The sequence below is a fragment of the Anguilla anguilla genome, chromosome 7 (genome assembly GCF_013347855.1).
Source record: "Anguilla anguilla isolate fAngAng1 chromosome 7, fAngAng1.pri, whole genome shotgun sequence".
Lineage (NCBI taxonomy): Eukaryota > Metazoa > Chordata > Actinopteri > Anguilliformes > Anguillidae > Anguilla > Anguilla anguilla.
In genome coordinates, this window is record NC_049207.1 from 4,587,957 (window position 1) to 4,612,869 (window position 24,913).

The 24,913-nt window shown below is 44.1% G+C and overlaps 1 protein-coding gene and 1 long non-coding RNA gene across 4 annotated transcripts in view; both read right to left on the reverse strand.

Moving 5' to 3' along the window:
* Window positions 1-3,677: 3,677 nt before the first annotated feature.
* Window positions 3,678-15,525, reverse strand: LOC118232504. The gene is made up of 4 exons (XR_004766324.1): window positions 15,424-15,525; window positions 15,178-15,323; window positions 4,598-4,654; window positions 3,678-3,714 (listed from the first exon to the last, which is right to left on the reverse strand). It is a non-coding gene; the product is annotated as an uncharacterized LOC118232504 (long non-coding RNA).
* A 5,641-nt stretch (window positions 15,526-21,166) lies between these two features.
* The window catches only part of ppfia2 (PTPRF interacting protein alpha 2), a 156,383-nt gene continuing 152,636 nt past the window's right edge, over window positions 21,167-24,913 (reverse strand). For all 3 annotated transcript variants that reach the window (XM_035426739.1, XM_035426738.1, XM_035426740.1), the window contains 2 exons: window positions 23,502-23,575; window positions 21,167-22,623 (listed from right to left, as the gene is read on the reverse strand). In XM_035426739.1, the coding sequence (XP_035282630.1) occupies window positions 23,517-23,575 (59 nt within the window). In that variant the 3' untranslated portion in view covers window positions 21,167-22,623; window positions 23,502-23,516. The remainder of the gene's footprint in view (window positions 22,624-23,501; window positions 23,576-24,913) is intronic.

A 24,913-nucleotide genomic window follows, 5' to 3' on the forward strand; every position in this document is an offset into this window, starting at 1 on the left:
GAGGCCAGCTCACGCTGTGTGCTGTGCAGCCAGTTTCATTAGCAGTCCGTGGGCAGCTGTAGTTACAGTATATGGTGCTATTTCAGGCAGTTCAGGTCAGTGCTTCACTCCCACAGTATATGGTTAAAACTGCTAATCGACATAATTCGCTAAAATGCAGAACATTGCGATGTCTCCCCATTGAGCTAAACAGCTTCCTTCACGTTCTCTTGAAGCGGTGTTACCCTTTTAAGTTTTATTGCGCACCTCCACCTAAAATCCTCCGCCTGCTGGTCTTGCACGCATTCTCGCCTGGTAAGAGTATGCGGAGGGCAGCTCTAAGGAGGAGGTCTCCAGGTTCTGCTGGTGTCAGAGCACGCGGGAGACGGCTGCGGACGTGAGCTGTACACATCCCCTCCTGCGTTAAGCCATTCAAACAGCGGCTATTCCAGCAGTGGCCTGCGCCTGGGGGTTGGACGGCAAATGTCAATCAATCAATCAGTTTTCCATTTCTGCGTCGAGTTTACAAAGAGGTCATTACACAGTCCTCCACAACGTTTCCAGAGGGTGTGAAAGAAATCCAAATGAGCCAATTTGGTGGGGGAAAAAAATGGAAAAAAATCTCCTTGACAGACGATAAAACTAGCCTCCAGGAAAGCGGTGGGATGTAACAATTCCTCAATAAACGCAAACATATTGCAAAAAACAAATTACTCTAAATGAGCGGCTCTTAATGGACGACTGAGGTCCTGTCCTGGCCAGCTAGGTCAGCTGTATATGCTCTCTGTAAAAATGATGCTTGTGAAGGCTTTGAATCACCATGTACAATAAGTATCTGATTCCTGAACTCAAAACAAAGCCCTCAAGGCTCTTTAGACTCAACACACCACCAGAAATACATTCCTCAGCAGCCTTAGGGACAGGGCAGGGTGGACCTGCAGCACATTGGCACAGGACAGAATTACTGTTATTAGCTGCTATAAAATGGTGAGACTAGGCTGTGCAAACAATAAAAACCTGGAAAAAAATACCAATAGCTTCTACTTTAGAAGCTCAATCCAGGCATATTTCTTAGATATTTTAGCTTTTGGTTTTCGCTTGGATGTGTTTGTCTTGCTTACAGGGCAGCGACTGGAGCAATGCAATTTTCTAACCGGTTTACCCTGGCCTTTTGTGTTGCGCTAACAGTCCCTAGCGTACCTCGGCCGTGCGCATTAACTTTACTCATCTCGCGGCGAGCCGGTGTGCGTTGCCATCATCTGAAGTGTGTAATTAGTTTCTGGAAAATACGAAACTGAGAACGCCATCATCCTCAAAGCCTCAGAGCAGCAGCAGCAACAACAACAACAACGACAAGACAGGCGGCTACAGGATGTTGTGATGCTGGAATGTGCCGTGTTGAATGCACAAGCTTCCTGTGGGTATTACGGTCGGTCACATTTAAACAGGAAGTCATGTCGGAGCCAGAGTGGTCAAGAACACAAATTTGTCCACTAAGCAAGCAAGCTCGTCTCGTATCATAAACTGCCGACCGAACAGCTGTCAGTCAGCTGGCCTGTGATAAACTAATCACATCTGTGAGGAAACACAGAGGGAGGAAATCCACAAATGGACTGCTTTTGCTTCTGTGGCCATTAAACTGCCGCACGCCCCCCCCCCCCTGCACATTTCACCAAACACCTGCGGGGAGTGAAAAGCACGCACAGCTGCAGCACTGCGGAAAGTGACCCAGCACGCGGTCTGGATCATGCATATTTAAATTCCAACCGCCAACGTTACAATTTTTTATGCAAATGGGCCTCGCAGTGGCAGCGCAAGCACCCAACTGTAAAAAAATTACCGCTTGTAATAAGCATGGATTTTTAAAGATGACCTGAAGCCTGGTGGTAATGTGGAGCAGTCCATTTTAAAAGCCACACAAACGTGTAAAAATGTCAGTGACCGTGGCAATGGTCATACTGTACAATAGCTGCTAGAGGAAGACATCAGAAATTATTTGTCATCACAGGCGTACGAAAAAAATTGCTTGACGACAGAGATGTCATTGAACCTGCCGCCCTATAATTTGGTTTCTGCCATAGTTTAAGTGAGCCATTTTATTGTGTGGAGACTAATGCTCTGACGGAGACATTATCCACGTTACTTTAATAGAAATCATTCATTTGAAATGGTCCTGTTCCAGAAAACAAGGCAATAAGTTGCTCTTAAAAATATTGAGTGGGTCCATTTGGAGATCATTCAACTGAACTCGCCTGCATCTTTCTTTAAGGTCTGTATTTACCCTGCACTATTATTAGTGTGTCAAATTAAAATTGATCTCTTGTAAAATGATGGGCCAGTTTCCAAGTGATGTTATTGAATCAGTGCTTGCTCAACTTCAAAATTGGTTTGAGCAAGACGAGCAATAATTTTTATGTGTACATTCTAAGATAGGTTGACACCAAAAATAAATTAATAAATCAAAATAAAAATTGTACTCAGACAACCAAGATGTGTTGCAGCCATAAATGTAAACTAATGCCACAGAGACAATGAAACTTGGCATGAACCTCGCTTGAAAAATATGAAGGCTGATTTGATGCTCGAAACATCATGTTTCACAACTAAAAGCTTATGGTGCGGACAGCCTCCACAGCTGTTATGGCATAAACAGCATTAATTGAGTTTCTTAGCGGCTGTACTGTATCTCTGAACTTCTGCAAGCAATTTAAATTCTTACTTATTCTTACTCAGCTCTCGGTCCCCATACTCCTTCCAGATTCTATACCAAATGTTCTTCTCTCTTCCCGTTCAATAACAGAGAACAGGAAAGACTATCCTGTAATGAGAAAAAAGGGGGAGAAAGCGAGAAAGATAGAGAGAGAGAGAGAGAACCTGTATTCTCTGACAGGGCATGATCCCTCTATGAGTGCAGATTAATAATAATAATAATAATACATTTTATTTATATAGTGCTTTTCATCATACAGAGATGATCTTAAGGTGCTTCACAGAAGGTTATACCCAGCTGAGGATAACTTCATGAAGCAGATAATCACCACTAGTTCGGCTTTCTGTCTTGGTGACGTGGAGATATGAAGCTATTGCTTTTTTTTAAACTAACAAGACGTTTTCATGCAGGTTTGACCTCATAAACTAGCAGAGCCGTAAGTAAACTAGCCTTGAAAACACAGAAGATATGACAAAATTAACCACAGTGGCGTGTGTGCACCAAGCGCACGTAATGTCAGTGGTCCTTGTGATTCATGTTTACGAAAAGGATGAATGCAACCAATCAAAAGGCGTTGTTTTTGGTGCTACTTTTCGCTTAAAGCAACACGTTTAGAGTCACACTACAGGCAGCCATTTTAAGTCTCCCGTGTACATGAGAAGCACGTTCTTCAGCCCCTCTTACTGCTCAACAGGCCATGTCTCCCACTCAGTGCCATCTGTTGGTGAGTTTTCTGTTGTATAAACAGCGCGAAAAGGCCAAGACATGAATTTATTAAGGAGATGAAAGAATTTTTTTTTCCCCGACCCTTTTACTCGGAGAGCCAGTTTTAATCTTGGTCGGGCTGTTCTGGGGCTGATTCTGAGTCCATCCTGTCTGTTCCATCCAATGTTTTTCCATCTGTTTGGTCTGATGGCCGCAGTGTCTCCTGTGTACAAGCGGCTACATGGAGCCAATAAGACTTTCTGAATACCTCTTTTCTAGCAGTTTAGGTCCAGGTACAAAGTCCTTTAACTGTTAGTAACCTTAAGAAAAAAAAAATTCTATTCAAGTTCATGAGTCGAAGAAATTTATAAAAAATGAATGACCCTGAATGACCTTTTTATAAATGACTATATTTTATATATGACTCTTCAGGCCAAAAAGCGAGGTCAGGTATGTGGAGAGGATAAACGAGGCATCGTTCAGTCAAAGACGTGCCAAGTGCTTAGATCAGGTAGCACGATTTCTCGATGCCATTTCACTACCATGTCAAAAAGCTAACTCTGAAACGATGTGGCTCATGAAACTAGCACACTAGACACAGTGAGCACATTTATGCCAATAAATACTTAATATGCAACCTTTGAATCTGTTCAGCTGGATTTGTTATATTCTATATTTAGAGCTCATTCACCCATGAACATGTCAGCCTGCAGAGAGCACATTATGAATGGATTCTTGCATCTATTTCACTCCCATGCTGCCATAGTCACTTTGGCTTCTTGCTGATCAAAGGCTGTTGTCTATCTTACACATTTTCATGATCCAATTATTTCAGTGCATCTGAAGACACGATGAAAGGACGTGATTAAAGTCTTTAGAGTTTCTTCTCAGACTTCTCAGGCTTAGTGCAGGAAAAGATGTGTCAAACCAAAGAGCTGCCCTTGTGCATGCCTTGGTGAGCAGAGGTAATGCTGTTGTCATTTTATGAGCACAATGCATGGTGTCCACGGAGGCGTCTTTGCATTGGCAAACTCCAAAAAATTCATTCAGAAACCACTCTGCGAAGCTGCCATGGGTCACAAAATATACAAAAGTGCATGTGTCTGTCACTTGGCTTCTGTGGTGGTGGTGGGGGCAGTAGGGGGGGAAGGGGTTCTGCACCACTGGGAACATCCTCAAATGACCTCACCTGACATTTCTTACCTGGAGCATAGTACACTCTGTCTGCTTCATTCCAAAAGAAATACTGTTCTGGGGAATCTGGTGGCCAAAAACCAGACATGCTCAGTCATTTCTCTGATGATTTGTTCTTTTCTTCCTTTTTGTCAAATCACAAGATACACACAGAGGACAGGTGAGTATGGCTTTAAACATGCGTTTGATAAAATATACAGCATCTAGTCTCAGTGGATGCATACTCTGATTGATTTACTGGTCACGCACTACCTTTGTTCAAGAGATTTGCATTTCTTACCAAAGTGTCTCCATAGTAAATAACTAGTTATGTATGCAAAAGACCATAGATGCAATCATCCCTCTTCATTGCAGGCTTATACATATTTTTTAAAGTAATGAGGAAGTAAATTACATTCGGCTTCTAATAGCAGCAAAAAAATAACACAGCTAAAAGGCTTGTCTGGCTGAACAGGAGGTGAAATTTATTCTTGGAAAAAAATAAAAAAATCCCTGCATTTAACAGCAAAGTCACACAAGAAAGCAAAATGAAGCAGAATGAATATTCACTTATGGCGGCATAACTGGGCAAATCTTTTTTCTTTTTTCTGCCTTCACACTGAGTTTATTTAGATGCACTAGTCTGACCCTGTGAAACTGTGACTCACTAAGGCGATGACCAATAGGATTCAAGTAGGTCGTCTCTATACTGCAGGTTTCTACAAAATGGAGGTTTCTACAGGTTTCTACAAAATGGCGGAATAGCGGATTGTTGTTTCTCAGATTGAGTTTCCAAGTTTTATTTCCCAAGTTCACCTCTATTGAGTAAACTACATGATTATTTCATAATTTTTTGGGAATATGTTGACCACAGCACATTGTCGGTATTGAATTTCATTACAGGGATTTTGGCAACTGCTTAAAGTGGGCCTTCCAGATTTAAGTGGGTGTCTTGTTTGTTCTCTCTTCTTGAGACAGAGGCAGTGTCAAACACTCCATTACATTATTATTGCAAGGGCTCTCGCAAGAGCTATTTAAGCCGATGGTCAGCATTAACAAATAATTTACTGAAGTATACACTCGCCTGTGGACTGCCACTCATTTATCCCAGAATAAGTCTTGAGGACAGAGAGAGGAATAAGAGGATCACGGTTAATTTAGAGGCAGATCTAGCCCCTAGCTCTTGTGGGACAGAGTACTTTCACACACCAGAATCCTTTAAATCGCTGATGCAGCAAGCCACTATGCTGATTGGGGTCCTGTTTTTAACCATCTCTTCTCCGCTTGGAGAATGTGCTAGATCTTTATTGGGAGAGAAAGTCTGCAATATTTCAGGGGTCACGTGGACAATATGTGGCACCACACCTGGCCAAAATCCAAATGCTAAAAAAAAAAAAAAAAAAAAAGAATTTATCTTTTCTTGAGAACTTTTCTTTTTTCATCCATCCATTATCTATACTGGCTTATTCCTGGTCAGGGGGTCATAGGAGGTGCTGGAACATATCCCAGCATGCATTGGGCACGGGGCAGGAATACACCCAGGACCCACGACATAGCTCAGGAGGTAAGAGCGGTTGTCTGGCAGTCGGAGGGTTGCCGGTTTGATCCCTCGCCCCGGGCGTGTCAAAGTGCCCCTGAGCAAGACACCTAACCCCTAATTGCTCTGGTGAATGAGAGGCATCAACTGTAAAGCGCTTTGGATAAAAGCGCTATATAAATGCAGTCCATTTACAGTTCTCTGGCCCATCGCAGGGCACACACACTCACGCTCATACCTGCAGGCCATTCATACTCTCCAATGAACCTAACCTGCATGTCTTTAGACTGTGGGGGTGAATTTGATGCTGACCGGAACGACCCGAGCGGTAAAACTGCTACGAAATGGGCTCTCCGTTTCCTCTGTACAATTACACGAGTAGACGGTGATATATTTGCAAGAGAATACACCCGTGAGGCATCGCCTGTCTTCAGCTTTTCCAGCACGGGAGTGAATTTATCGAGCTGACCGAACATCTCTTTGTTAAATAGCAAAATCAATTCCCGTTTGCTGAAACATATTGACCTTGGGGAGTCGGACGCTTGGCCTTACATTTTGTTTGGGCTCCCCCGTCAGTGGTTTGATTTGTATGAGAAAAGTGTTCGAGTTTCTGTATGCTCCACTAAGTCCCTTTCAAGGGCACCTTGGGTTTATCTGGATCAACTCCATAAAGTACCAAACAAGGCATCCCATTTGCATGCTGCATACATCATAATGTCTCATAGTTCAGCGAAGGAGATCTAACTAACTATGATGAAATACATCTCCTCCTTTTAACAGAAAAAAAGTGATTTCATACTTTCCGTGACAACCCACTAAACATTTAAAAATTGTTTCTGATAATTCTTTTTTTTTGGGTGTATGAGATATACAGTACAGCATGTCACACATTAGAGTTCTGAATAGCCGCATTTTCCCCGACTCATTTAAATGTATTCAGCCTGAAACCTTTCTGAACTCATAAATACCGTTTGTCAGTGAGCTGGTTATATAGTGTTGCGCCAAAGCAGAGGCAGTTTATCATCATAAAAACTGCTTTGAGGCCTTTAAGTAAATAAACGGAACAATGTCAGATTTGACCAAAATGTAGTACAGCTGTCTGAGGGCATTGTCTGCAGTCAGATTAAAAGTAACAGGCTCTGGCTGCTATCTGATACCGATGTTATCGTAATTGAAATTGGCCTGACATATGCGCAGAGTCGACACGTGGAACGCAGCGAACGGTGATAAACCTGCCCCGCTCCAAGGCAGATTTGGGCACTGAGTGAAGTCACCGTCCTGTAGGGGGGGTGAGGGGTTGAGTGGCTGGCAGGACAGGCCTAGAACGGACAGTGCGTACAAATCAGCAAAAAAAAAAAAAAAAAAAAGGGCTTAGAGGGGATCGGCCAGCTCCACGGTGACAAGTGAGCCGTCAAAACCATAGTGTTCTTTCCCCGAGTCGGAGCATCGGTTGGAAAGCTGGGGAAACCCAGCTGTGATTAGCACTGGAGCCCGGCGCTAAGCTGACAGGCCTGGAGGTTAGGACCGCGAGCGGCTCACGCTAGCTCCTGCTTGTATCCTCCTTCAGCCTAAAAGGCGAAGGCAGTGGGAGGCTCTGTTGGCACGTCAGCTATTAGCTAAAGGCACGCCAGTCATGCTGCACTTTGTTCTTCAATGCCTCTATCTCTCTCTACTCACTCGCTCTTTCACTCTCTCTCTTCTCTCTTTAACTTATAGTACAGGACACCGTGGGTTTTAAGTGGTTGCAGAGATGAATGAAAACAGGGTAAGCTGGCTTTCCCTTACAAAAAAACATGAAAAAAACATGTGTGTCCAAAAACCCACACGTGAACACCCAACATGTGAAGAGTACACATGTGAACTTTAAAACAGAATCCCGCTTATAGAAGTGGGAGAAGTCACATTTTTTGTTTTCACTTCTGACAATTGTGGCTTACCTCTGAAAAAGTCAATCACGTGAAAATGTGGAATTTCACGGTACACGTTTTGTTTTCATTAACGTGTGAAAATGTTCTTTCATTTGAAAAGAGCCAATCACATGCGAAAATGTCCAATGTTAAATTCCCATGTGAAATTGTGATTTTTACATGTGTGAAAAGACATATTTCAGATCTTATTTTTTCGTAAGGGTTATGAAGGACAGCTGTACATTTCCAGTAGATTGCTGGTGTGCGAAGGGGCATCACTGAATTTAACATCAACTCAAAAATGTCTCGTAAATTTCTCATTCACCCTACAGGGCGTAGATATGTCCAATAATGCAAGGCTTGTTTTCTTCCTCATTTAAAGCCAAGCTGGCCACAATGAAATAGAAATTTCTTTCCCTCTTCAGCACTTGTTTCCAAGGAAGATTAGCGGCTAATTGATTTCCTTTAGAAATCAAGTGAAGATTTAAAGTTTGAAGCAAAGAGTAATTTCGTGCTAATTCTGGCTGTCTTGATCCAGCTTATCTCACTTGGCATTTCTTTCCCTTCCAATTCCCTTCGCCTAATTTAGCACCGCAAAACACTTCATAATTACGTTTTTTTCCCCCAGATTAATTGGCTTTCTCGAAATTAGGATGCGCCTTAAGGGGATCGGACCTAAGACTGAAAAGCTCAGGGCGATAAGAACGCAAAACAAACCGGATCAGAAGCCTAAACGTTCGGATGTGGCCTCTCTCATAGCTCATATAGCGTAAATCATATATCAAAAGCGGTGGCGATTTATTAAGACACGTTAGCGCCTTCTCACGACTCTCAAACGATGCTGTCAGTCCTGGTCCTGGAGATGCACTCTCTCTCTGCTGGTCCTGGCTGATGCCCGAACGCTCTTTTTATCAAACCACTCTGAGCTGAACATGGCATTCGATTTCTCTCAGCCGTTTCTGTTTTTCTTTTTTTTTTCCAAGGGAGATGCTCCTAATCCGAGAACAGCAGGACGGACTTCTTTAAAATCGATACAGGCACGAGAAACGTAAACACACCTCTGACCCCGCAGCACTGGGGTGTCGAGGCAAGGTTAATTACAGCGGTGTCTGGCAGAGAGCACAGCTCTGCCACCTGTACCTACGGCAGTAGCGATTGAATGTAATAAATCCTGCAGAGCCCGATTCACCATCATTTGCCAGGTTTCTGTCAATCCATCCGTAATTTTCAGCTTGCCTGTTCACAGACAGACAGAGACAGCCAGAAATATAGAGAAGGTCATGATCTTCTCAAGATGCTGGTACTAGAAAATGGTACAAATTATTATTATTATTATTATTATTATTATTATAAGAACCCACAGAAAACTTGAGCAGGCATTTAAGTATCCACATTGATAAGGGATGACCAAGTCCTGCATTTAGTGAAGTGCACACAAAAGCCTTACTCCACTTAGTAAATGATATATAATAAATGCATAATATATCCTATATAATGAAAATTACTATGCCAGGAAGTCATTGGGAACAGAAAGTTCAGTCTGATTTTATTTAGTGTTTTAGGGTGAAGGCTTTGTGTGTTCGGCCTTGGTTTTTAAAACGCTGGCTGGCAGGAGGTTCGGGGTTAAATGTGGTGCAAGTACACACTGTAAATCAGGTTTTATGAGCTGTTTCTCAGGCCGGTCCCGCTCCAGGTGAGGTGCCTTACCGCCGAGCTGGAAGACGGCGGCGGCGATGGCGGCGGCGGAGACCGAGAAGCAAAGGAATGCACGGCGAAGGAAAGGCGTTTGCGTCCTCCAGACCCCGTGACATCAGCAGTCTGCACGCAGGGCGCTTCCTGACAACGGGGGCCATCGCTCACGGGGTGGGGGGCGGGGAGCGGGGAGCGGGGGGCGGGGGGGGGATCTGCGGTAGAATCGACGTTGGACGGCCCAGACAGGGTGGCACGGGGCAGACGTGCACGATTAATGTCTCTGAAATGACTCAGAATGTCCTTCACAAGAACGAAAAAAAAAAACAATTTTCATGTAATGGAATGGAATTATCATTTAACGTGAATGTTGAAGTATTCTGGAAAAAATAAAATCGATATGTATCATATATGCGTACCCATGATCCTTAAACACAAAGATTGATTTGTAAAGTCCTTGGTACATCCAATCTATCACGTTGCTAGCGTCTGGTCTCCCACAGAATCAACATGAAGGTGCCATTGAACCTTACGACTGGCTCCCTTCCTATACAGCTCCATGTCTATGTTAATATAAGGGGGGAGGGGGGGGGAGGGGGGGGCTCTTCCTATTGCGGTTTATCTCACAGCCAATATTATACGTGAGACAGAATGAAAAACAGACAGAGCACCAGGCAGGGCATAGCTAGTGGCAGTGGCAGCACTTGATTTCCGTTGGGTCGCACACCTGACATCCCCCATTCTCTGATGGGGAAAAACAGCCGCCGGTGAAATTTTTTTATATAGAGAGCAGATGCCCCCCCTCTCCTGCCCCCACCCCTGCACCCCCACCCACCCCCACCCACTCGGCCGTGTCCACAGTGCCCTTGTCGCACCGAGAGAGAAAGAGAGAGAGAGAGAGAGAGACAGAGAGAGACAGAGAGAGACAGAGAGAGAGAGAGAGAGAGAGAGAGACAGAGACAGAGAGAGAGAGAGAGAGAGAGAGGCAGAGAGAGAGACAGAGACAGAGAGAGAGAGAGAGGCAGAGAGAGAGAGAGACATGGCCACCCTGAACAGAACGAGGCAGACTTGCTTTAATCGATGTGTGGGAGGGGCCGAAGCAGCACGAGGGTCACCTGCCCTGTCCACACCGTGTCATTATGCGATATGACACTGGTGTGGTCATGTGGTCATTATGCGATATGACACTGGTGTGGTCGTGCGGTCATTATGCGATATGACACGGCCGTGGTCGTCTGCTCAGCGCCTACTCTGAATGTCACAGCCAGTGACCTTTTCCAAATGTCAGGGTTACTGCCACTGCAGAGAGAGAGAGAGAGAGAGAGAGAGAAATCCTATATATCGGTCGGTTGGGCACCTGAACTATATATAAAGCTGCCACATTCGTCCAGAGACGCTATAGGTTGTACAGCTGATGGGAACCGCAGGCAGCATTTTTAAACTACAACTGACAAAGATCCTATAAAGGACGGAAGCCTCGACTGCTTTCCGCGATACATGCGTTTTCAACCTGTAGAGCATCGCTTGCCTTGTCCATTTATTTTACATTTGTTGAAAGCTTGAATTTCCAAGCTGCCTGACAGGGCATCGGCGCAAACGATCTACCAACAGCAGCCCTCGGCAGAACACGTCTCCTTATCACGGCTCGAAGCGGACAGGGAAAATTCAGGGTTATGCAGGGATACACCTCTGAACTGACCAGAGAGAGAGATCTAGGATTGGGTTTAGGAGTTTATATACAAGGTAAAATCTTGGGCTGCCAGGGTGTTACCTCCTGCTAAACAAAAATTTCACAGTGGATGGAAATGCCCAATGGCCTGAACCTAATCTTAACCACAACTGCTCAGACCTTGGTCTGCGACTCCGCTGGTCAGTTGGGCAATGGCTGCTCAACTCTGTTTGTGGATTGCAGGGAGAAAAAGAAGTGTCCGCTGGGTACAAGCACTGGCTACAAACGTGCTCTCTTGAATTTATGAAGGATTCTGCCCATTGAGGGAACACTCTTTCAAGTACGACTGGCCCAAAATAAAAATGGTTTGTAAAATGACTAATTCTGTTTTAGCAAGTTATTCTTGCTTCATGATGCATGGAAATCATTCCTGGATCCTCACATTTGATGAATAAACCATCAGAATACACATGGTATTAAAAAAGAAAAAAAAAGTACTGACTTGCTACCAAAGAACTGTTTTTAATGTCGGCCATCTTGACCTTTCCCTGTGGCCTTTTTAATCAGGAAATCTTCCATGATGAAGTGAGCTGTCCTCATTGCAAACGGACACGAACACAACCACGTCAATATCCACACAATGTTCCATATAAATATTTCAGCTACAGACCTTACAATGTTTACTCCTTGTGAAACATTCAACAAAGCATGACAGAAATCAATAGTATAAAAAAAAAAACCTGTTGAAGACAGATGGAACAAGAAAAAATTCAGGCTGGAGAAATCCAAAGGCAAAATGTTGGAAAAAGAAGCGGAATCCACGATGTTCCACCACTCAAAGAGAAATCTAGAACCCCAGGCACTCACGCCCGTGTTCATCTCAGGGAAAATGTAAAAAAATCCGAAATATTGTGTTCTCCTTCCTGAAAACTTGACCAGACAGTGTCTCAGAATTTCTCTCAGAACACTTGTAGCTCATCCCTCTTCCATTTCCACTGAGCTTTCCTGCAATCCCCGCCAAAGGCTTCGGATTGCATCACTTAGCCTGGGCTGGGCTTTAGGTTTAGGCCCTCTGACTTAGAGGGGCTACGAACTCCAGAATATTTAAGCAGATGGTGTTAAAGAAACTAAAATATTTATGTGCTTATTTATGCACTTATTTATATCCATGGATGAGTCCCGCCTCGTGATTTTAACTCAGTTAAAAATTGCTGTTACTCTTTCCATGTTAAGAATACTGGTTTCATGTCTGCAAATTGGGGTGTAGGTGGAGATATACAGTACACACACTGCATTCTTCACTCTATACTATACTACATGGTGCTACTTTATCACTTCCTTAGGATGACTCAACCTAATTGGTCCAAATGTCATTTTTATTTTAAAAGAAAAGAACGTGAGAGTGTATTTACAGCAAAATATGCGCAGTGGAATTTTACAGACGTCAAAGCTTATAGAAACAACGCAGGACAGCTCAAAAACGTTCAGTCTAAATCCCATCCGATGGACGTAGAAACATCTGCCTTTCACACTGACTGGGTCTGATTTATCGGCAGGATGGGGCTGAAGCGTTACTTACGTGCCACATTTGAAGCGGGACTCCTGTGTAATGGCGCTTGTGTGGAAACAAACCGCCACAATCGTGACTCGCGGGCAACTCCTGCAGACTCAGCGTTTATCGCTGCAGCCATTTTGTCAGTTGACTGCAGCCATGAGCTCAGCCTGTGCTCCTGTCATAACCCATTTCCACTTCAGCGTGCACATTTTCAAAGCTCTCTCTCTCTCCTTCTCTCGCCCCAGGTCACATAGCTCCCATCAGCTCCCGTTTCTTTCTCTCCGACTCACACGGTCCCTACATAATCTGCGCTGGGCCATGGTCCTCCTCGCTGAAGGATGAAGCCGGGCCCTGGTCTCGACCTGCTGCTGATTGTGCTTTAAAAACCCAACCTGCTTTCTCGCATATGAAAAGCAACACGGATGAATACCTGAATTCTCGCCTGCTGCAGATGTGACAGGGAACCATTAAAACGGTTTTAAAAAATGGCTGCTGCTTTTGAAGGCTGTTGATAATCTCTGAGCTATTTTAAGACTGTGGGAAGGGGGGGAGGGGGAGAGGGGGAGGGGGGGTGGTAGGTGCATGCTGATGATGGTGGTGGGTGATGATGTAATCCGTGTTGCCTGGCAACCGGGATGTTTCAGAGCCCTTGCGCTAGCTGGTGTGAGATTGCTGATTTGGATGGCGATGATTACAGCAGTCAGAAGGTTCTTTTTCTCCCCCACTGTTCGGCACATAATGTGACCCTGAAAAGGAGCTTATACAAGAGATCTGACTGCAGCTGTCAAGCATCGTGATGGTGGATACTGTGAGACAGACGAGGGAAGTCATGCCTTATTTTTACATATGAACCTGAACCTGACCCTGTATCCTTGAGAACGATCCTAATGAGTCCCGAATGCGTGAATAAAATATGGACAATCATACGAAGTTGTGGGAACTGGACTTGCCACCAGACGATTACTGGCTTGTGTTTTTGAACACGAGCACTTTTTTTTTTTCCTCCAGTCCAATTAGACTAACCTGCATGTCTTTAGAGAAAGAGTATCCAGAGAAAAACCCACATGGGCACAGGGAGAACATGCAGACTCCAAACAGAGGGGCCCGGTGGGAATTTAAAACATTAGCTTTCCAAAGTGACCCAAAAGTAACTTTGTTTACCAAAGTAAACAAGACTTTAGTGATGGGTTTGCTCTTTAGATTCAGTTCGCTGTTATTCTCAGGGCAAAACACACACAAAGTGAACCAATTTTTACTTCAGTTGTCTTCCCTTCATATCCTAGAGCTTTGTTTCTTGTAATCAAAATTTTGATAACAGTGTGAATCACACTTTTTAAATATTCAAATAAAAACATATGCTGTTCCGACCAGTGAATGTGTGCTTGTTTATTAATACGGAAACCTCACTGCAGGGATGATTGCAATGGCGCAGGATTTCAGGTGGGAGTTTTGCAGTATCCTTGCTGTACGCGGGCGGATTTGGAACGTATCTGCGCAGAAGTGGGCGGAAGTGGGATTGTGAAAAGCAACCCCGCGTGCAGACCTCTATAGCGCTGTTTGGCCTGTAGTGCAGCAGGATTAGCCTACGCAGACAGCCGCCTTTCTACAATATGCACAGCTTCATACATACTGTGTAGAGGCTTTTTAAAGGCCATTATACCTTGCATTTCAGTAGGGAAAATGTCCACTCAACGGGTGTTAGAGATATATACAGTTCTTAAGTTTCTGTTAAAACGCCAAATGTTTTAAAATATTCGATCTTAGACTTTAAGTCCGGAGATGGAATTGCACTTGACCGTGAGGAAAAGGCCGTTGACCCCCCCCATTTGACATTTATGTGAGTCAGAATGCACACGCGTGCGAGCGAGAAAGTGTGTGTTTATGTATGCCCGAGAATTTAAAATATATTTTTTTAAAACATGAAACGTGATGGTGAAGATAGAGCAGTTGAAATCCGGACCTTGGGACTGTGGGTTTGATTAATTTCTGTACCCTTGAGCGATGCGCTTCGCCAGCGAAAAGATAAATAAAACTTTAATGCATCTTTAATGTAAAACTGCAACTGCCGTAAGTCTCCGCGGGTGAAGGTATGCGCTAAGTGAATGAATAAATAGTTTACTGTGGAGTTAGGCTTCAGGGAGCAGCTCCATGACAAAGGATGCTTTAGGGGAAACAGGACAACTCGTGAAGACCGGACTGCTTTTAAACATCGCACGGAGCTATCTCACGGAGCTCCCAGATTCGGAAACCCACCTTATGCATCTCCACCTTTGGAAATTCTGCGTAGGCCAGCCAAAGAAATCCTTCATGTTCATTTCCCATTTGTCACACACCAGTATGACACCCATTGGAGGGAGATGCAGCAGTTCTGGGAAACACCGTTGGTTGCCGCATGGAGACTTGGAGAGAGAGAGAGCGCACCCACTCAAAACACAAAACACCTTCACCTTTCCCCCTCACGGGTTCCGGGCAAAAACAATAAACTAAAAGTTAGTTTACTTTTCAGTTCCCCGCTTGTAGGTGGCTCCAGCGGACCAACTCTTACTACTTTTCATTGGCAGTTCGCTTTCGTTTCCTCAGCCCGACCTGTGGAGAGAAACACACATTTAAGCACCTGGGCTGATTAGTTAACGCAACCCAGCTGCGTGTGCTTTCTCCGCCAGCCGGCGCAACCAATCCGCTTCTCCGGTGGACCGAATGCCACACCATTAAAAAAAGAGAGAACTTTACATTTCAAAAAATCTACCGTACCTCGCTGTGCATGAGCTTTTGGATGTGGTCTACACTTTCAAATCTCGGTTGAAAACCTCCTTGTTCTCTAATGTCTTTGATCGATTCTCAGAATTTGCACTGCATTGCACTTTTTCCCTCTCTCTCTCTCTCAAGTATTCTCTTTTCTTCTTTTGCTGTTTCATTGATCTGTTTTTGTATTTTATTATTTTATTTCCCCAGCTATACTAATCATTGTTTTGTAATTTCTACATGCCTGTGTAAAGCTCTCCGAATGAGTTCTTCTATGTACCAAAAGTGAGACTTGACATAGTAAGCTTGGCATGCCTTGCCTTACAATAGATACAGAGCCAATTTCTTATTCTTCCCTATGACTGCATTATTTCTTATTCTTCCCTATGACTGTACAACATGCCACATTGCCAAGACATTTAGATTCGTATGCAGACTCTCTCACATTGCCCACTTAGTCTAGGCTAGTACTTTTCACATTTCTCAGATTCGATACAGGATATGCCAACCTATTTCAATTTTCAGCAATATTTATTCAAACGACTCAACACATTATCAGTCAGATTGGATAGCACCTTTACAAGCAAACAAGGACAAATTAAATATTGTGCAAGGCATCTGAGGCTTCAGAGTTGGCTCGCTTGTGATGTGAGGCAATAAATCAAACTGATTCATTTTCAGACAAATGTCCTTGTAGAACACGATAACTTTCTGACACAGCCTGCAGTGTAGAGTAGATATGAGTCTTTTTTTTATGACGGTTGCAAGGATATAGCCTTTTTATTTGTCTGTACACACACTGTTTTTCAGTCATGTTTTAAAGGATATTTGCACTGTGGTGTTTGCGATAGACTTCATCTCTTGTCATGTGACCCAGGGCTTAGTCTATATAATCTGACCTCAGTATTATTGTAAGCATCCTGGCATTCCAACAGCAGCAACGACAAAATCACAGGAAAATAAAAAATCCTCATTCAGTAAAAAAGACTGTGCTTTATGTATTGTTTATCTAGTTATTTATTTATTTCACTGCAAACATTATGAATACAGTAGCTGGTAATTAAGTCAAGTGTGTAAAGATAGATTTTGGAGTGTATTTCTGGAATTAAAAAACCAATATAACATATTAATATGAACTAATTTAGTTTTAGTGTATGTTTGTGAGTGTTCCATACAGTTTTGTATGTCATAAAGGACATTTTTGATGTTCAATGGTTCCAGATGAGCTGCCAGCTTTACAATGGCAAGTAAAGGGCATTTGGGGGGTTTCTTTAATTGTTTAAATTTTTTGTTTAATTTAATTGAATTTAACTGTTTTATCAGTCTCTGCTTCTGTTGCTTTGCCATTGCCACTGAGCTTTGGGTCACTTTCAGAGTTTTTTTTCAGAAACAGAGTTTGTTTACTTCCTTGTCATGGTTTCGAGACCAAAAACCGGCACCTAGTCCGCTTGGTCGGGATGGTCGCGACCCTACAAGGGCCAAAACGTGTCCAAAACCCAATGGTACTGAGACCAGGAAGCGTACCAAACAACAGTGAGGTGGTGCTAAACTGGTTAAAACTCACTTGCGACTTTGCAGGCCACTAGTGACCACTGCACTGGTTGGCATTACACCACATACTCTTAAAAAAAGTAGACATTTGTTGTGTCGTGTTGTAGCTAAGTTCTGGAGTCCGACTAAATAATTACCAATTAAGTTTTAAGTCTAATTGAAAATCAGCTCACGTTGCTGGGGATTGTGTTTGGAGACAGTAGCCAGAAATCAATTGAAAGAGCGCATTTGTATTCTTCCAAACCTCCAGCAGTAGATTCCACTTCAGTTCCTTTGAAGTAAGGCACTAAATTTTAAAACTAAATTCATCAGTCGCGTTCAGGCATTGTGTTGTTCCTCTTGCTGTCGGAGTAAACTTTTTGAAGGAACGCCAAATAGACCACACAAAAAAAGCAGCCACCTCCACGATGGTTCCTGTAACAAGCTTCGTATACTTCAGAGTTGTGCTTTTGTCTGCATTGTTTATTGATGAGAACCGAGAGAAAAAAGTTTGTGTCCCTAATTCAAAACAGGATGGAGTTTGTCTGGCAGGAGTGGGGAGCGAACAGCTGTCAAAATGGGCCAGGATTTGTGCGTAAGTTCAGTTTCAGCACTGATCTCCAAATATGGCCCATCTGAAAGTGCCAGTAGAGCCCAAGATGGCTGTGAGATCAAAGAAAGGGGCGGGAGAGGAATGCAAAACATCTCCGAGGAAGACTTCTGACCCAGAAATCTCACGTCTCTTCCCTGCACTCGCTCTCTCTCTCTCGCTCTCTGATCTACACACCACTCTCTTTCTCTCTCAGAATCAAAGTGCACTTACAACATCGCAAGTGAGTTGAGCCGCGTGTCAAATAAGAATAATGAGCTAATATTCTGCTACAGATATGTGCGTACTGTTACGTGTGTGCTGGGGTATCGGAGGGGAATGAGAACGCAGGCGTTCCTCTCCGTTTGCTGAGCTCTTGACAGTCAGTTCTGCTAATTCGTCTTGCCTCTTGGTGTACCAGCAGGTCAGAGAAAGAGTGTCAACATTATGTCAGCTTGAGAGTGTTCACAGGCTGCAGTTTCTGTGGACCGGTCCCCAATAGGATGCATTATTTTGCAGATGGGGGCAGGATTAGGCATTTTTTGGGATTTTTTGTAAGGTAACACTGAACACCCACAGCGTACAAATTCTAAAAGCTAGAAATGAGGTCATCTGCACCACTACACTCCTATCTAAATGCTTAATTGATGATAGTCCCAGGAATGTTTATAGGTGTTCATTTTGCCAGTTTAATTCTAACTTGAATTACCTAGGCAATTAGAAGTTCCCCATAATAGCTCGATTACAGCAGGATTTCTATCTGAGCGGTTTTTTCTGGTGAAGTATTTCCTTTAAGCCTCCTTGGGGCCTGAATCTTGTTGCTGTGCAAGACTTTAAAGCCTGAGAGAACCTGTGATGACAAGGTGGAGTCACAAGTTTACACTTAATGTCATGTGACCAGATGAGGTCAGTGGAGCCAGATGTGCTCAGAAGTAGCACAAAAGCTTCTGATTGGCTTATGTGGGAGTGTTCTGATGCGATACTGCATGTGAAGTTAATCTGCAGTCGGTTCAGGTGTCCTCAACTTTTCTGACAGAGCAAGACGTTCTATTTGGCCAATATTGTATCAAGAACAGCAGTGAAATACTTTTACTCTAGTAAAATACTGTAGTGAAAAACTTACTCACTATAGGATAGCTCAGGTTTAGGTGCAAAAAATCATTTACTGGGGTTTTCAATCTAAACAACTGAACTATGTTTCAGTTAGAATGGCTATTGCTCCCCTTCTTCACCAGGTTAACCTGAATTCTAATACAAGCCAGAGGCTCAGCTGGGGAGGGAAAGATATTTTTCAGTATCGTTGCCTAGCGCTTGACGAAGTACCTCCTGAAGTGTCAGTACATTGACAGGCACGTCAGTACACTGACACCACCAATATCACTATCCCTACTGCTACCACCACCGCCGCCACACTCTCAGAAAAAAAAACTGGTCGTGAAATGTCAAGTCTCACAAGCATATGAGCAAGTCTAGAAAATAAACTCACAATATTCGGGGTGACACGTCATCCCCTCTGCCCCCCCCCCCAAACCCACGCGTCTGTCTGGAACTAGAGATCCAGTGTAATTTCCGTCCTTTTGTTTTTAACAGACTTAAAACAGTGAGACTGTGTTCTCAGTCTGAGCGGGGAGGCCGACGACTGCGTGGGCAGGGGTCCGCAGCCCAGAGAGAACAGCAGCCGTGAGTCGTGACATGAAGCAGCAGCTTCACCTGTTCTTTTTTTTACGAGCAGAAAAAAAACCCATCCCAATGCCCCCCCTCCTGTTGACTGCCTACTGAGGGGTTTATGGACCAGGTTCCCCCAGCAGCAAGGCTGCACTATAAATGACTGAATGTCACACAGGAGACACAGGTCGACCATTTTCTCCTTTTTTTAAATCCCCCATGAATCACCAGACACGCGCTGCCTCCAGGCTCAGCCTCACCTATAATGTCGCCGAAGTTTCTGAGGAGTGAGGCGACAGCAATTACTGCTTTCACTCTCTGTGCGACCAGAACTAATTCCCTTTTTCATATAAACTAACTAATTTCTTCTACTTGATGGTGGAGTGTTGTTATAAGCAGCCATATTTTACATTAGCCTGAAAGGCACTTGAAAAAACCGTTAATAATTCATACGCGAGAGGAAATTTATAAACCTTTAATCTCGGGGCCATCTATTGTAGGATTAATTCTTTCAATTTGACAGAAATATAAACAAGGACTCTCATTCACTCTGTTCACATTTATAAGGGTTTATGGATTAAACGGAATTTGTGTCAGGGCCTGATTATATGGTAGCTGGGTGCAGTGTTGTGGATTCTGTTTTTTGGCTTTAGGTTGCCATCTAGTGGTGAGACCGAGAATGCAAACAGCCTACTTCAGACCTGTGATAGACAACCATGTGTACACATTCAGCACGCACTATGTAACATTTGAATAATTTATTAGATGGTGAGCTAGTAAGTCTAGTATTTACTGTATTTATATTTCAGATCTTTATATTTTGATTTATAACTGATATAAGCTCTACAGGGCAGGACTACCAGATGACTATGAATGCAGTCTATGTGAAGATTATGTTTTTGCATAAATTATGTAGTCTAATGATGTCATCAGCATGGATTTTGCCAGACTGTCAGTAGCCTCACAACCTTTTTGTAATGATCTGTTCTGCTTGAGTTTAATCACATTATTGGCAATTGTTCATATTCAGTGATTCAGACATTGCCAAGCACAAGACTGGGTCCTCCATCAACGTAGGATTTGGACATTGGACACAGTTCACTGTTGTAGATCAAGCTTGCCACACTATCTGTACACCAGCTTCTTGTAACGAAAAATCTGTCAGATTTCAATAGTTCATAGCATCAGATGATACCCTAGTCAGCCAGTTAGACTGCCTTTTACATTGCGGTTAAACGTTGTACTAAAATAATTGTCTTGTTAGACTAATCTAAGATCAGAATTGATGACTACATGACCGCATATCCACAGAATAATATTACTATTAATACAGAACAGATTAAATAATGAAATCTACAATGACAGATTAGTATTACTTTACTGCGTGTATCTTTGATTGCTGTCATCTTGAGAATATGCAGAGCTCATTATTCAAAATTACTCCATTAAATCTGCTTCTCAAGGATTAAGTTCAATGAACAAACACCTTGTGCGAACACAGGGAATGGGAGCAAAAACCATGTGACAGCCACTTAAACCAATGCAATTAATGTTAACATTTAAATGTGGCACTTTAGGTAATGTGGGTGCAATGCAATCTCCGCCAACAATATCCAGCCTAGTTGTCAGACTAAACTGTGTTTCTGCTGTTTGATAATATAGCTCCATGGAGAGACTGAAGCCGGTGTACCGTACGCAGTTTAAGACGAAATCAAAGCCGTCCTTCGACAACATTTTATTGACAATGAAAATCTGTCTGATTACCATTGAGGTTTGACCGAAAAAAACAGTCAGTAATAAATAAAAAAAATGGACACAAAATGAAATGACTCTTTCACGTGCAAAACAAGAACATAAAAAAATAAAAACAAGATTCAGATCAGCATACTGGTAGAAATAACTAAAAGACAGGTGTTCAGCTAAGACAGCGATGCGTCATCAATGAGGCAGCGGTTACAAAGGGGGAGGGGCTTATGAGAGGCCTGCCCTGGCCACGCCTACAGAAACAAGAGTCAACAGCTACACCAAGTAAAGTCACATCAAGCTACGGGTTTTTCTTCTGGAGTTCCTCCTGGACTACTACTGCGGCTTCATATACACGACAGGTTTAGGCCATCTGTCTTTGAGTTATTTCTCCGGGTTAAGCGGCTGAAGATTTGCGAGAACAAGGCCGACTCGGCTGAAGGATTGCGAAAAAGAAAGCGTTCTCTGCTGGTCCGACGTTGCGTCTCGGCTTTTTGCGTTTTCCCGTTAATATGTGCCAGTGCTTCCATCGAGTCCTAAAGGTGATGCTCTTGAGAGTAGTGGTTTAATTTTCCATCTTGTTCCATGACAGAAGGCTCAGACGTTTCCTGTTTGTCCGCGCGGTTTGCTGAAAAGCGAGACCAAAATGAAAATGTCACAGTGCTTTCCTGTGCTCTCCCAGAATTCCTTGTGACGGTTAGAGGTCCGTTTTTTTCTCGGTTTTTTTTTTTTACAACACAAACGTTATGGGACTGTACACCACTAGGGGGCAGGCTTTCATTGGCAAAAAGGTCCAGTACTGTGATTGGGAGTTCAATGAGAGGATTCAGTAGCACCAGGCCTGTCTCTGAAGTGCAATCACGTCTAAACACATTAACTGGGTACAGTGAGAAAAAACATGAAATAAAGTTATATACAAAAACCATCTTGTGGAAAAAGAGGTACAAAGAGCAGCATCCTTTTGAACATGGAAATGAGACTGATGATGTTACTTTTGCACAAACTGAGTTTGTTTCTTTGTATCTTTCTTTTTTAATATATGTATATATAATATATAAAAAAATGTCTCGTATATATAAATTTACAGATAACCTACAGATTCGATTCCTGTAGAAGAAATACACAGCACATTATTCTCAACCAGTTTCAGTAACATGAGAAATGCAGAAATGGCAATGGTAGGACAGGTCTGTGTGAAGTTGGCTGGCACCAGCGGCTGGTGCTCTGTGTTTTTTTGGGGACTTGGCTCGTTGTAAGTGCTGGGAGGGCAGTTTGGCGCCCCGACTTCTCGCTGGAACCCCTTTTCCTCGTGGGGCAGGTTCTTGGCAGTGTGACTCGTACGAAGCGTCAGGTCCAGACCGTGGGCGCGACCCCAGCTGGCGGCCTTCAGCGGTAGGGCATGGGTTCAAATCTCGCTGAAACACGGAGACCTGTCCAAACGCAAGGGTGGGGGGGAGGGGGAGAGGGGTGGGGGGAGACGTCACTGGGGAATTCTTTGGTTCTGGTCATGGAAACCATTCAAAACACCGATCAAGCAATGCTGATGCATTTCCTATTGTCAACACTGAAGCATCGACAATAGCAGTGTGACTTATGCAGGAAAATGAACAAGTGCTTTTGAGAAGTGATAAGCAATGATGCGTCAGCGGGCCACTTTAGTTTTAGTAAGAATCTAAATATCAAAATAGTACTCTTACAAGTACACTAATAGTCTATCAAAATTAGGACACTTCTTTATATTTAGTTAAAGTAAACTTCAGTTTACTATTGTTTTTTGTAAGTTGTTTGTGGGAACAGCTGCAGTTATGCACAGTCCCGTGGACTCATAATGTATCCTGCGCTCATTTGGGGCCCTCAGTGCTGCAGGATGGGGCCCTCAGTGCTGCAGGATGGGGCCCTCAGTGCTGCAGGAGGGGGCCCTCAGTGCTGCAGGAGAGGGCCCTCAGTGCTGCAGGAGGGGGCCTCAGTGCTGCAGGATGGGGCCCTCAGTGCTGCAGGATGGGGCCCTCAGTGCTGCAGGAGGGGGCCCTCAGTGCTGCAGGAGAGGGCCCTCAGTGCTGCAGGAGGGGGCCTCAGTGCTGCAGGATGGGGCCCTCAGTGCTGCAGGATGGGGCCCTCAGTGCTGCAGGAGGGGGCCCTCAGTGCTGCAGGATGGGGCCCTCAGTGCTGCAGGATGGGGCCCTCAGTGCTGCAGGAGAGGGCCCTCAGTGCTGCAGGAGGGGGCCCTCAGTGCTGCAGGATGGGGCCCTCAGTGCTGCAGGATGGGGCCCTCAGTGCTGCAGGAGGGGGGTCCCTCCCTGGTACTCACAGCCCAATTGGTACTTCAGCAGGAGTACGTCCTCACGGTGGAGCTGTCCAGGCGCTGTATGGCCGACGGACCACCTGCCGGGGCGGGGGGGCGAGGGGTGGGGGGGGCGGGAGGTGGGGGGCGGGCAGGGGGAAGAGGGGCAGAGTCAGCCGCGGTGGCAACCGAAATGGGGGCCAAATTCACCGGGGGGGGGGGGGGTCACGGTCCAGCGAAAGCCACACCACGTCACACAGAAGAATGGCGGGAGGGAATCGTCATGACGATGCGAAACCTTGGGACAGTTTCTTATTTGTAAAATCTTTTTAAGGGAGACCATGGATATAACCACAGGACCAGCACTGGGGACATCACAGCGATTGTCTGAGCTAAATCCAGTACAAGTAATGGATTACGTTTCTGTAATTTACCTCATTTCGGGATCCCAAAATCTATGAAGAGGTATGGATTGTTAAACCAGTTAAGGGAGGGGTTGTTAAGCCAGATAAACTAGGGGAACTTGAGAGGGCTGGACATCTCTGCGTTTGCTACACATGGCTACCACGTCACCAGCGCCTGGATCCAGGCACCTGGAGGTGTCTGAGGAGAGAGGGCGGATGAGCGTGATGTTGGGGGTGGGGGGATGGGGGGGTGGGTGCTTGTAGGGTCGTCACATAGGCTACTGCTCCGATGTACCTGACCTTCACCCCAATCCACATAAATGTCATCCGGACTGTCGTCTGACACCTCATAGAGGACTGCAGATCGGCAGTCACACGGTGGAGAGAACAACAGAGGTCAGAGGTCAGAGGTCAGAATGTCCCCTGCAAGAGCCTTACAGCCTAACCTGACCATCAGGGGGAGGTGCACCCCCTCCTAACCACGTGAAAGACCAATCAGATCTGAGCACTCGATTTCACACATTCTTTAAGCTTGCATCTGCTTGTATCAGTTTTGAATGTAGCATTTTAGGGCAATGCATGTTTACATCACTACTGTACTGCCATTAATTACAATGTTTTCCCCATAGTGTCATAGATTACAGTCACTCAGTATTGGCTCTCTGTTTTCAAAAGATAAATTCAATTGCAAGCGAGAACCAGGCAAGAGGCAGCACACTCAATAAAAAATTAAGCACATCACAAATATTAACAATTAACAACACAAAACACAAAACCAGTGCCCAGCATAATAACCTCTGTAACTGGAATAAGGACAATTCTATTCAGAAACAATTACAGCTATCAGAAAGAATATTCTTTCATTTAAAATTTGTTAACAAAATGACCAAAGTTTGAGTTCAGACTGCAAGTCATACTTATGGTCCATAGTCACGGACCACAGAAAACAGAGAGCCAATCAGAAGATAGAATCCATGATACCTTCCTCAGAATAATAGATTCTATCTTCCGATTGGCTCTCTGTTTATGAAAGGC